This window comes from Ahaetulla prasina, chromosome 5 (genome assembly GCF_028640845.1).
Source record: "Ahaetulla prasina isolate Xishuangbanna chromosome 5, ASM2864084v1, whole genome shotgun sequence".
NCBI lineage: Eukaryota > Metazoa > Chordata > Lepidosauria > Squamata > Colubridae > Ahaetulla > Ahaetulla prasina.
The window spans coordinates 69,894,181-69,906,586 of record NC_080543.1 but is presented as its reverse complement, the minus strand read 5'-3'; the positions used below and the strand labels follow the sequence as shown (position 1 = coordinate 69,906,586).

Sequence of the window (12,406 nt, the reverse complement as noted above, 5' to 3'; positions counted from 1 at the left end):
CATCTTCGTAGTGGGTGTCAGTCTGCTGCATGTATGGATTGGAAGGGTTTGAAATGGCTAATGTTGCAGCTGCGGTCTGGCTTCTGGTCCTTAGTCGTGCTTCCTGATCAGTGTGGGTTTGGGTGTGCTTTCTGGGTGGATGTGTGGTGGTGACATCCTGTGTGGACCTCGTGAGTGTGGGTCTGGTGTCATTCCTCGTGTTAGGGACACGTTTGTCAATAAGGGCAGGTTTCAAATGGCTGGTAGGCGGAGGTATCATCTCGTTTGTTCATGCTGTGTGGGCGTTTTCTATCTCGATGGCTTCTCTGATTATTCTGTTGTTAAAGTGTTCAGTTTTGGCGATAGTTCTGGTCTTTTAAAGTCAATATCGTGTCCTGTGACTTTAAAGTGTTGGACCAGGAAGAAGTTGGTTCCTCTTTTTGAATGAGTTCTTGTGTTCTTCAATCGTGCACTTATTCTTCTGTTGGTTTGTCCAATGTATGTGGTGGGGCAGGTGTGCATTTCATACTCCTTGATTTTCTAACTCAATTTTGTCTTTGGGGTTTCTTAGGATGGTGGATATTTTTGGTTTGTGCAGAATGCTGTCTTGATGTTATGTTTGTGGAGGATCTTGCTGATTCTGTCTGTGGTGCCTTTATATGGGAGGAGGGCTGTGCCATTTCTTGCTCTCTGTCTTGGGTTTTAGAGGGGTTCTTTTTGGATTAGTTTGGTAATCTTATTTCTCTGGAATCCATTGGATGTTAGTACGTTTGTGAGAGTGTGTAGTGCACAGAAAACCCCATCCAATCAGAGCACAGCCAAGTTCCCACCCAATCAGTTCAAACCCCCACTAGCAGTTAAAAGGAAGAAACAGCTGCGATCACACATTGCTCCCAGAAGCACGAAGCTGAAGCCTGAAGATGACGAATGAGACTTCGTCGAAACGTCGCCAAGACACTTCCAATTTTACGCCGGAGAAAACCCGAACAACCCAACACCTATATATATATATATATATATATATATATATATATATATATATATATATATATATATATATTTATATATATATATATATATATATGTTTTCTGAGGTTTTCACGGGTGCTTGTATATAGGTCTTTGGTTGTTCGGGTTTTCTCCCGTGTAAAATTGGAAGTGCCTTGGCGTTTGACGAGTCTCATTCGTCATCTTCAGGCTTCAACCCGTGCTTCTGGGAGCAATGTCACATTGCTCCCAGAAGCACGAAGCTGAAGCCTGAAGATGACGAATGAGACTTCGAAACGTCGCCAAGACACTTCAATTTTACGGGAGAAAACCCGAACAACCAAAGACATATATATATATATATATATATATATATATATATATATATATATATATATATATATATATATATATATATATATATATATATATATATATTTTCTGAGGTTTTCACGGGTGTTTGTATGTAGGTCTTTGGTTATTGGGTTTCTGCGTAAAATTGGAAGTGTCTTGGCGGCGTTTCGAGTCTCATTCGTCATCTTCAGGCTTCAACCCGTGCTTCTGGGAGCAATGTGTGATTGCAGCTGTTTCTTCCTTTAACTGCTAGTGGGGTTTGAACTGATTGGGTGGGAGCTTGGCTGTGCTCTGATTGGATGTGGGTTTTGTGCTCTGATTGGCTGGGGTGTGTCCTGTTTGGGTGGGGGCTTGGTTGTGCTCAAATTAGTCTGAGTTGCAGGGGGATCTGAGCTAGTGAGCTGCACTGCTGCTGTTTGGCTTCGTGTTCATGGTCGTGCTACATCTTCGTAGTGGGTGTCAGTCTGCTGCATGTATGGATTGGAAGGGTTTGAAATGGCTAATGTTGCAGCTGCGGTCTGGCTTCTGGTCCTTGGTCGTGCTTCCTGATCAGTGTGGGTTTGGGTGTGCTTTCTGGGTGGATGTGTGGTGGTGACATCCTGTGTGGACCTCGTGAGTGTGGGTCTGGTGTCATTCCTCGTGTTAGGGACACGTTTGTCAATAAGGGCAGGTTTCCAAATGGCTGGTAGGCGGAGGTATCATCTCGTTTGTTCATGCTGTGTGGGCGTTTTCTATCTCGATGGCTTCTCTGATTATTCTGTTGTTAAAGTGTTCAGTTTTGGCGATAGTTCTGGTCTTTTAAAGTCAATATCGTGTCCTGTGACTTTAAAGTGTTGGACCAGGAAGAAGTTGGTTCCTCTTTTTGAATGAGTTCTTGTGTTCTTCAATCGTGCACTTATTCTTCTGTTGGTTTGTCCAATGTATGTGGTGGGGCAGGTGTGCATTTCATACTCCTTGATTTTCTAACTCAATTTTGTCTTTGGGGTTTCTTAGGATGGTGGATATTTTTTGGTTTGTGCAGAATGCTGTCTTGATGTTATGTTTGTGGAGGATCTTGCTGATTCTGTCTGTGGTGCCTTTTATATATGGGAGGAGGGCTGTGCCATTTTCTTGCTCTCTGTCTTGGGTTTTAGAGGGGGGTTCTTTTTGGATTAGTTTGGTAATCTTATTTCTCTGGAATCCATTGGATGTTAGTACGTTTGTGAGAGTGTGTAGTTCGGTTTTTAGGTGTTGTTCGTCAGCTAAGCATTTTGTTCTAGAGATGAGTGTCTTGGCTACGGAGTTGATCTGTGCTGGGTGGTGGTGTGAGAGTGCATGCAGATAGCGGTTTGTGTGTGTTTTCTTCTGGTAGATGGTGTGTCCTAGGGAGCCATTGAAAGAAAAACTTGAAAACTTCCTCACACACCTCAATAGCCTACACCCCAAAATACAGTTCACCATGGAAACAGAAGTTAACAACCAACTTCCCTTCCTAGATGTCTTAGTCTACAAGAAACCCAATGGCTCCCTAGGACACACCATCTACCAGAAGAAAACACACAAACCGCTATCTGCATGCACTCTCACACCACCACCCAGCACAGATCAACTCCGTAGCCAAGACACTCATCTCTAGAACAAAATGCTTAGCTGACGAACAACACCTAAAAACCGAACTACACACTCTCACAAACGTACTAACATCCAATGGATTCCAGAGAAATAAGATTACCAAACTAATCCAAAAGAACCCCTCTAAAACCCAAGACAGAGAGCAAGAAAATGGCACAGCCCTCCTCCCATATATAAAAGGCACCACAGACAGAATCAGCAAGATCCTCCACAAACATAACATCAAGACAGCATTCTGCACAAACAGATACATATCCACCATCCTAAGAAACCCCAAAGACAAAATTGAGTTAGAAAATCAAGGAGTATATGAAATCCCATGCACCGCCTGCCCCACCACATACATTGGACAAACCAACAGAAGAATAAGTGCACGCATTGAAGAACACAAGAACTCATTCAAAAGAGGAACCAACTTCTTCCTGGTCCAACACTTTAAAGTCACAGGACACGATATTGACTTTAAAAGACCAGAACTATCGCCAAAACTGAACACTTTAACAACAGAATAATCAGAGAAGCCATCGAGATAGAAAAACGCCCACACAGCATGAACAAACGAGATGATACCTCCCGCCTACCAGCCATTTGGAAACCTGCCCTTATTGAAAAACGTGTCCCTAACACGAGGAATGACACCAGACCCACACTCACGAGGTCCACACAGGATGTCACCACCACACATCCACCCAGAAAGCACACCCAAACCCACACTGATCAGGAAGCACGACCAAGGACCAGAAGCCAGACCGCAGCTGCAACATTAGCCATTTCAAACCCCTCCAATCCATACATGCAGCAGACTGACACCCACTACGAAGATGTAGCACGACCACGAACACGAAGCCAAACAGCAGCAGTGCAGCTCACTAGCTCAGATCCCCCTGCAACTCAGACTAATTTGAGCACAACCAAGCCCCCACCCAAACAGGACACACCCCCAGCCAATCAGAGCACAAAAAAACCCCACATCCAATCAGAGCACAGCCAAGCTCCCACCCAATCAGTTCAAACCCCCACTAGCAGTTAAAAAGGAAGAAACAGCTGCAATCACACATTGCTCCCAGAAGCACGAAGCTGAAGCCTGAAGATGACGAATGAGACTCCGTCGAAACGTCGGCAAGACACTTCAATTTTACGGGAGAAAACCGAATAACCAAAGACCTACATATATATATATATATATATATATATATATATATATATATATATATATATATATATATATATATATATATATATATATAAAGTGAACTTTTATCAATATTAAGTGCAAAGTTCAGATACCGTTTCAATTCTATTAAATCAATATGAATTTCTGTAGTTCGATGTCAGTCCTGGAAGCCATTCACTTTGGATCTTCAGGGCTGTCACATTTAATGCTGTGGGAAACTGGGAGTGGGGATTGTATGGAGTGGAAAGATATCTAGCCATAATAACATTCTTTTCTTTGATAGACAAGGACATCCTGCCCTGCACCTGGAGTGGTGTGACTGGGAGGCATCTCCAGTTGGGAAGGTGCATTGATTGGACCATGTGATGGACATGCGGGTGCTGGGGCAGGGACTTGCACTTGCTTTTGGGTGGGGAAAACCTGGAAGCTTTCAGATTCAGGTTTTCCCAGATGTGCCAATGTGACATCTCTAATAAAATGGAACTTTGAGGAACTTCTAGTCTCAGAGTCTTCTTTCATTGGGGGTGTTATTTGGAACCCTGACATAGGAAAGCTTACCTTTTTCTACTGAGTTCCTAATTTTAAAATATGAATTGACTCCCTTCTCCCAATATATACACATTATTGAACACAAATTGCTCATATATATATACATATATATTGCTCATGATCAGTGTGGGTTTGGGTCTGCTTTCTGGGTGGATGTGCGGAAAGCAGACCCAAACCCACATTGATCATGAAGCATGACCAAGGACCAGAAGCCAGACCGCAGCTGCAACATTAGCCATTTCAAACCCCTCCAATCCATACATGCAGCAGACTGACACCCACTATGATATGAGATCAATCTTCTCTACTGTCTATATTTTTATGAATATTTATTTAAAGTTTATAAATAGAGAGATATATTTAGAGCTAACTTTAAAAGCCTTTGATTGTTTTGGTTTGAGTCATACCCATGTGAAAGTAGTTCATCATTACAATATTGCTAAGCAATATTTCAATTGCTTAGCTTACCTGCCATTGCCTCATGAACTCCTGTATTCCTTGAACATCTTCTAGGATTCTCTCTTTACATGTGGCAGCCTGTAGGACATTGGCAGTGGTTTCTGCTTCTGTAAGCCAGGCAAGAAACTGTTCCAGATCCAAGTAGAATTGTTGCAAGAGCCTTAGGGCTGCTTCCAATGAGGCCTCTTGTTCTCCAACACTGTGAAAGTGTAAACATAGTTATGTGATGATGAGTAATTGGGATCCAAAGTGGTTCATTCACTCATATAGACAGAGAGTATAGGAGAAATTTTCAGTAATATTGAGATGAAATTTGAATTAAACTTTATCCAAAAGTGTTATAAACCCTTTTAACTAATGTTTCCTTCTGAAACCATTAAAACTAATTCCTACCCTTTTGCAACTGGAAGATAGAAGTGACTATTTAATGACATTTTTACTGATAATGGACAGTTATGGTTCTACAGAAGTGAAGATGATAATGTTACATTTTTACTATTATAATTTGAAGCAAGCTCCTTAATCATAGGTGTCACTATTTCCAAAGTCTATATAAACCTATTAAGAGAAGTCAAATAAAGCATTCTCTACCACTGACTAGTTATAATTTATTGAAACCTAATAAATTTCAGGGTTAGGGAGTGTGATCTTATCTGTTGATCACAGTTGACTATGTTTTTTTTAAAAAATAGCTTCTTAAACAGAATATGCATATGTATATATACACATACAAGAAAGAAGAAACAAAAAATATAGAATCAGGTGAGTGTCAAGAAGCTTACAAATGTAATAAAGATATGTTTTTTCCATATCCATATCCATAATTTAATAAAGGAACATGAATATCTGAGGGAGAAGGGTGTTTAAGAAATATGAAATATAATAAATATAAATAAAATATCTTTGATTCCCAAATTATGATTAAATTCAATACAGAATAAAATCATCTTGAAATACTATCGATTTTGGCTCTATAATAGATAAGTATGTAATATATGCCCACCCCGCCTCACTGACACTGCCCTATCTCGTCTTGCCCTCCTTGACCAATAGCGAGAGTCATGCCCATGCCCAGCTATTCTCTGGCTCCTTCGCTTGCTCACCCAGGCCACATGATCTGGCTGATCTCTGGGCCTTGACCGCTTGCCTCCCTTTGTCCTGGCCTACCATGACGGCCATGTGGCCTAGCTGATCTCTACACTTCGCCCACTCTGCTCACCACAGCTGCCCACGAAGGTAAGGGGCTCAGCCAAAGGGCTGCCTCAGGGTGGACACAGTGAGGCTCAGCCACCTTTCTGGCCTGGCTCTCACCATCATGCCTCCTGCATGCCACCCACTTGCCCTTCGCCTTGGGTCGGGGACGTGCCAGTCCCTGGCTCTGGCTTTTCCTGGGGCCTCCGCCCACATGCTGCCCAATTGCCCTTCACCTCAAGTCAGCGAACATGCCAGTCCCTGGCTCTGGCCTTTCCTGGGGCTTCTGCCTGCATGTCACCCAATCGTCCTTCACCTCAGGTCAGGGGACATGCCAGTTCCTGCCTTTCTAAAGGGACATCTCCTTCCCACCACCTGCTTGCTCCCACAAGTTTCCACTGAGGTTTCACCCTTTGCTGAATCAGCTTGCTTACCTCCGCCCTGTTTCCCCTTCTTCAGAGGCCCCTTACTCACTCTCCCAGCTTCTTCCCCCATGACTGCCTCTTTTTTTATCCCATGACCTTACCTTCCTCCCGCAGCTGGTGGTAGACAGTGATTTGGCTTTCCTCACTGGCTGCGACCTTACCTTCCTCCTGCAACTGGTGGCAGAGGGGAAGGTGAACCAGCCAGGGCTGAGCCATCACCTGTCAGCTTCCCATAGCTGCACGGCCTTGCCTGCCGGGGGCCAGGGGGCAAGCGGAAAGCATGACACTACACTGCCCACATCACCCCTCTGTCCGACGCCCCTCCCTCACTTGTCCACCGGACCACGCCCTTCAGCCTATGTTGCTGTGAGAACAGTGCGAGCCCCATGGGCTGGAAGATAAGGCTGATGAAGCAGCATATCCCCTTGTCGTGGGCTGAATGCGGGATCCGAGGTGGAGCAGAGGTCAAGCAGGCAGCAGCCCAGAGCAAGGCCCGAAAGGCAGCCTCACATCACCGTGTCTGTCCCCCACAAGGTGGCCCTTTGGCTGAGTGCAGAAATCTCAGAGTGTATCTTCCTTCTGTGCCAACAGCCTTACCGAGCTAGCAGGCAAGGCCCAGCAGCTGCGGAGAATCTGGGTGGGGGTAAGATGTGAGCTGAGGGGAGCCAAGCGGCAGTGGCTCAACCCTGACTGGCTCACCTTCCCTTCTGCCACCAGCCATGAGGGGAAGGTAAGGTCGCAGCCAGTCGGGAAAGCTGAACTACTGTCTAACCCAGAGCTGCTGGCAGAGTGGGTGAGGTTGTATTGCATAACTCGCTTGAAGTTCCAAGACCTTTATTTAAAAATCTCTCCAAAATAGGGAGGGGAGGAAGTCCTGCCCCAGCCCCTTTGTTGGACTCAGAAGCCTTGCCTGCTGCCCTTTCTAGGCAACGCGGGACTGGGGGCTATCGTCCCTTTGCACCCAATCCCCGGGAGACTGGCCAGGAATGCCTGGCAGGCTCTGGCTAGGCAGGTTGGCTGGCTCATGAGGTGGTGGCGGCCACCGGACCGGTGCTGGGATCACCATTCAGAGAAGCCGACCTGGATAAGGCGGGCTGCCCTCACCCAGGCAGCTCAAAAATTAAATGCTTCCTTTTCTTGCAAATATGTACAAACATCATTAAAAGGAGAAATGAGTGAAGGAGAAGGGAAGTTCTGTAACCAGAAAAACTGAGAATGAAAACAATGTATTCCAATTAACTTAGAAGTGGTTCTTTGTGAAAGATCTGTGAACGTTTTGGAACATTGCAATAAGGCCCAAGGGGGGAAAAAAAGCAGAAAGATTTAATTAAAAGAGAAGAGAAAGAATGGCAAGACATTCACTAACTGACTGCTTTGAAAATGCCTTTCAAATGTGTTTTCATTTACAATGGATTGGAAATATTTGCTTGACTATATGCTTTAATGTTCAAAAAGAATCATCTTTATCAGTATAAGCAAGCTGTATTCTTCAAGCTTTAGTGCATTTTACAAAAATCATTATGAATGCCACTGTAGAACATTTCTCACCAACAATGCAATTTAATGGAGAGTAAAGTAAGATTTTACACTTAGGCAACCCCAAACAGGTATAGAATAGGTGGTGCCTGGCTCAACTGGAAGTAACTGTGAGACAGATCTGTGACATGGAAACTTATCAAACAGATCCAACCTAGAAATAAGAAGAAATTTCCTGATAGTGAGAACAATTAATCAGAGGAATGGGATGCCTTCAGAAGTTGTGGGTGTACCATCACTGGAGGTTTTTAAGAAAAAAATTGTCCATAATTGTCTCATGCTTCAGCAGGGGTTGGACTAGAAAACCTCCAAGGTCCCTTCCAACTCTGTTATTCTTTATAAATCTCTCCATTCAGTCTTATCAAAAGAATGGTGATAAATAATATTTGGAAATGTACATCAGGTCTCCTGATAGCAAAATCTCATCTTATTGGCTAGTATCAAGGGGAAGGTGACTTTGAAAAAGTTTCCTCACTCACCATAACATGCAAGACGAGGCGAGGACTGGTTGGGAGGGGAGCGGTGACGAGAGGTCAGGCGAGGCACTCCTCGATGTGAGTGACATTGAATTGGCCACGCCCACCCAGTCACATGACCACCCAGCCACGCCCACCCAGCAGTCTTTAGGGCAGAGAACTGGTTGTTAAATTATTTGAATTCCATCATTGGTTTCAGTACATAAAAAGAAAGAAAATACAAGTCCCCAGAGAGATGCATACACACATAGCACACCAGACTTCATTCCAAGTCATGAGAATAAAATAAAAAATTCACTGCCCAATTCAATATTAAATGTAAACAGCTACTTCATTACATGAACACAAGGTATTCCACACAGAGCTGCCTTTAAAGAGCCCCCAAAACTGCAATTGTTACAAAATGGAGCAGCCCACTGGCTAACTGGTATTAGATACCCAGAACTCAGTAGTTTTTAATGTGTGTGGGGAAAGTTTATTATATACTGTTTCTTACTATTGAGAGGAACAAATAAACATTGAATAATTAGATATTATAGGACAGTGATGGCTAACCTTTTCCGGACCGAGTGCCCAAAGCACACATGCATGCGAGCGAATGCACATGTGTGAGGCCAAACCCCCAAAATGCAATGCGCATGCGACCCCCATGATACGCCTCACCTCCCACATATGCACGGCCCCCACCCCCATGCATTCGCATGCGTGGCCTCCCGCACGCACCCCGCCCCCTCTGCGGCAGAGACCCAAAGACCAGCTGGCCAGCAGGAGGCATGCAAGCATGCACAGCAGAGCTGAACTGGGGCAATGGCTCACCTGCCATCAGAGAGAGCGCTGCGTACCACCTCTGGCACGCGTGCCATAGGTTCGCCATCACGGTTATAGGATATAAAATGTTTATCTTTAAAGAACAGAAGTTCATGTAGAGTTAAGAATAGTGATTTGGTTATAACAAGGCATTTCCAGAACTTCTTTCCGTTTCTTTAAAATGTGTTCTAATTATTGTCTTTTTTTTCCTTTTTTCTTTTTTTGCCCTATAGCCAACTGCCTTTAGGGTTAGGGAAGCCCTAACTTAACCTGCTAAACATTCTTACTACTTTCCTTAAGAAAACACCTGACAGCTAAACTATTCACTTCCATTTTAACGAAACAACACACCACTGTTTAATTGGAGTATGCTCCAGTAGTACAGAATGCTGTTTCTAGTATTCACAGCCATGATCATGCTGGCTGGGGAATTCTAGAAATTAAACTCCACAATTCAAGAAGCTGCATAGTTGATCTATGGCATAAAAGGGAGGGTAAAATATATGAACTGGTGGTGCACTGTTACTATTACTGATTATTATTATTTTTTTTTTGTTTTTTTCCTTCCTTTCCTCCTCCTCCTCTTCTCTTTCCTCCTTCTCTCTTCTACTCCTTCTTTCCCTTCATTCTAAAGTAGTAACCAGGCAGGTCCGATCTTACATTAATTATACATCTTCAATCATCTTTGTACATTAACTATCAATCCATTTTCTACCCCCTCCCCCTCCCTTCCCCTTCCTCCCCCCACCCCCCAGGACTTCCGAGAACCGAGTACAGGGTATAAAACTAACAACAAAAATTAAAATCTAGCACAAATCATAATCCATAGTCGTTCCTTAAAACCTCCACTCCCCTTCCAAAGACAAAGAAGATACTTTTCTTCCACTCCATTATATATCAGACCATTCCACTCCTAGAATTCTCCAAAGTTTCCAATTGAGTTAGTGTTTATTCTTGAATAAAGTACGTAGTTTTTAATATCCAACCTTCATCAATCAATATCAAAACAACGTTCCATCTTCCAATATTCACCAAGGTTTCTTCTAAAATGTCTTTCTTCCTTAGCAATCTCTCAAAAATAGTTCATATTTCCGACTTAGTTTCTTTAATTTTTCTGTCCAACCTTCAGGGTAAGCATTAGTCCATCTTTTCACATCTTTAACATTTATATATACAACAAATAATATTACAAATATCCAAAGTGTCAATTGTAATAATTAAAATCTTCACTTTACCTTACTTATGTCAAATAACATTGTTAAAATTACACCTATATCATCCACAATATATCTATTATAACAATTACATTCTAATTAACATTACATCCATCTCTTAAATATAATATTTAATCCAAGTTCCTAAATTTTACTATCTATCCTCCAAAATTAAACAATATTCCATCTTCCTATTCCTTTATACCTTTAATATATCATATAGTACCCCTAAAATTACACATTTATTTCCACAATAAGTCATTTACAAAAATTAACCATAATCATATTTAATAAAGTTAAACATTCTCCCTCCCCTTCTTCTATCTTACACATTTTCAACCATCTATTCACCATTCAACTTAACATCTGTTAACAAAGAATTCCCAATCTTTAATACATTAGTATAAAAATCTCGTGCTTTACAAATTGTATTGAGAAAATACTTGTTTCCTTTATAATTCAGTGTTAAACCTGCTGGAACCTCCCATCTAAAATATATCTGATGTTTCTTAAGCTCATCCACCAGAAAGGCAAATTCTTTTCTCTTTCTTAACATTTTAGGAGGAATTTCCTTCATCATTATTATATCTTGTCCTAATATTTGAAATTTATTTTTATAAAATGCTTGCAAAATTCCATACCTAATCCTCTTATTTGTAAAATAAATAACCACATCTCTCGGTAAACACTTCTGCCTTGCCCACCAGGAATTAACACGATAAATTCTTTCAATATTAACTTCAAAATCTTCTGGTTCCATTCCTCTATCTGGGCAAAGGCCTGAATAAAAATCTCTTTCAAATTTTCCTCTTTAAATTCTCTTAAACCCCTTACCCTTATAGCATATTCCATTAATTTATATTGTAATATAACCCTTTCTTCCTCTGCCTTATCAGCCTTAACCTGAATATCATCTATTTTATTTTCTAAATTCAAATTAATTTGAACTTCATCTATTTTCCTTTGCAAATCTAAATTAATTTGGTTAAATTCATTCAGTCTTTCTTCTGTCTGTGTACTAGATAACAATAATGGAGTAATTGATTCCTTTAATTTTTTCATCTCCTTACTCTGCTCTTCCACCAAATCTTTAAAATCCAGTATTTCTCTCTCCATTTCATTAAATTTTGATCTATTTCTGAAAGATGAGCCTCCATAAGCTCCTGTAAAAAATTCGTTAGACTGTCTTTAATATCTTCTTTCAATTTCCGTACCTGAAGTGAAGATATTTCCAATAATTTAGAAGTGGTTAAATCTCTTTGCTTAAAAGCCATTTTAAACTAAGTAATATCAAGAAGAAGAAGAAGAAGAAAAAAAGGGGAGGAATAAAAGAAAAAAAACCCAATAAATTTTTCTTCTTAAACACTGTAAAAAAAAGATAATAAAAAGAAATAGATTTTTTAAAAAGAATTCCATTTAGAAAAAAAATCTTGTTATTTTCTTCTTAGAGGTTCCACACCAGCAATTATAATCAGCATTTCCTTAGCTTTCACTTTCAAAAAACAAAACGCCATCTTTCTTCATCTCCACTCTTCAAATAACTTCTCTGTCAGGGAGTTAAAATCATCTTACAAGCAAATGCCAGCCTTCCTGCTTTCGATTCTTCCGTGTTGAAAATTTATCATTAATCCTCTTCAGTCACGG

General features: G+C 41.5%; 1 protein-coding gene across 8 annotated transcripts in view; it reads right to left on the bottom strand.

Moving 5' to 3' along the window:
* The window catches only part of DMD (dystrophin), a 1,918,566-nt gene that overhangs the window by 539,462 nt on the left and 1,366,698 nt on the right, over positions 1-12,406 (bottom strand). For all 8 annotated transcript variants that reach the window (XR_009155503.1, XR_009155504.1, XM_058186507.1 and 5 more), the window contains one exon: positions 5,123-5,312. Coding sequence is in view for 6 of the 8 variants with exons in the window: in XM_058186507.1 (XP_058042490.1) it covers positions 5,123-5,312 (190 nt within the window). In the remaining 2 variants the exon portion in view is untranslated. The remainder of the gene's footprint in view (positions 1-5,122; positions 5,313-12,406) is intronic.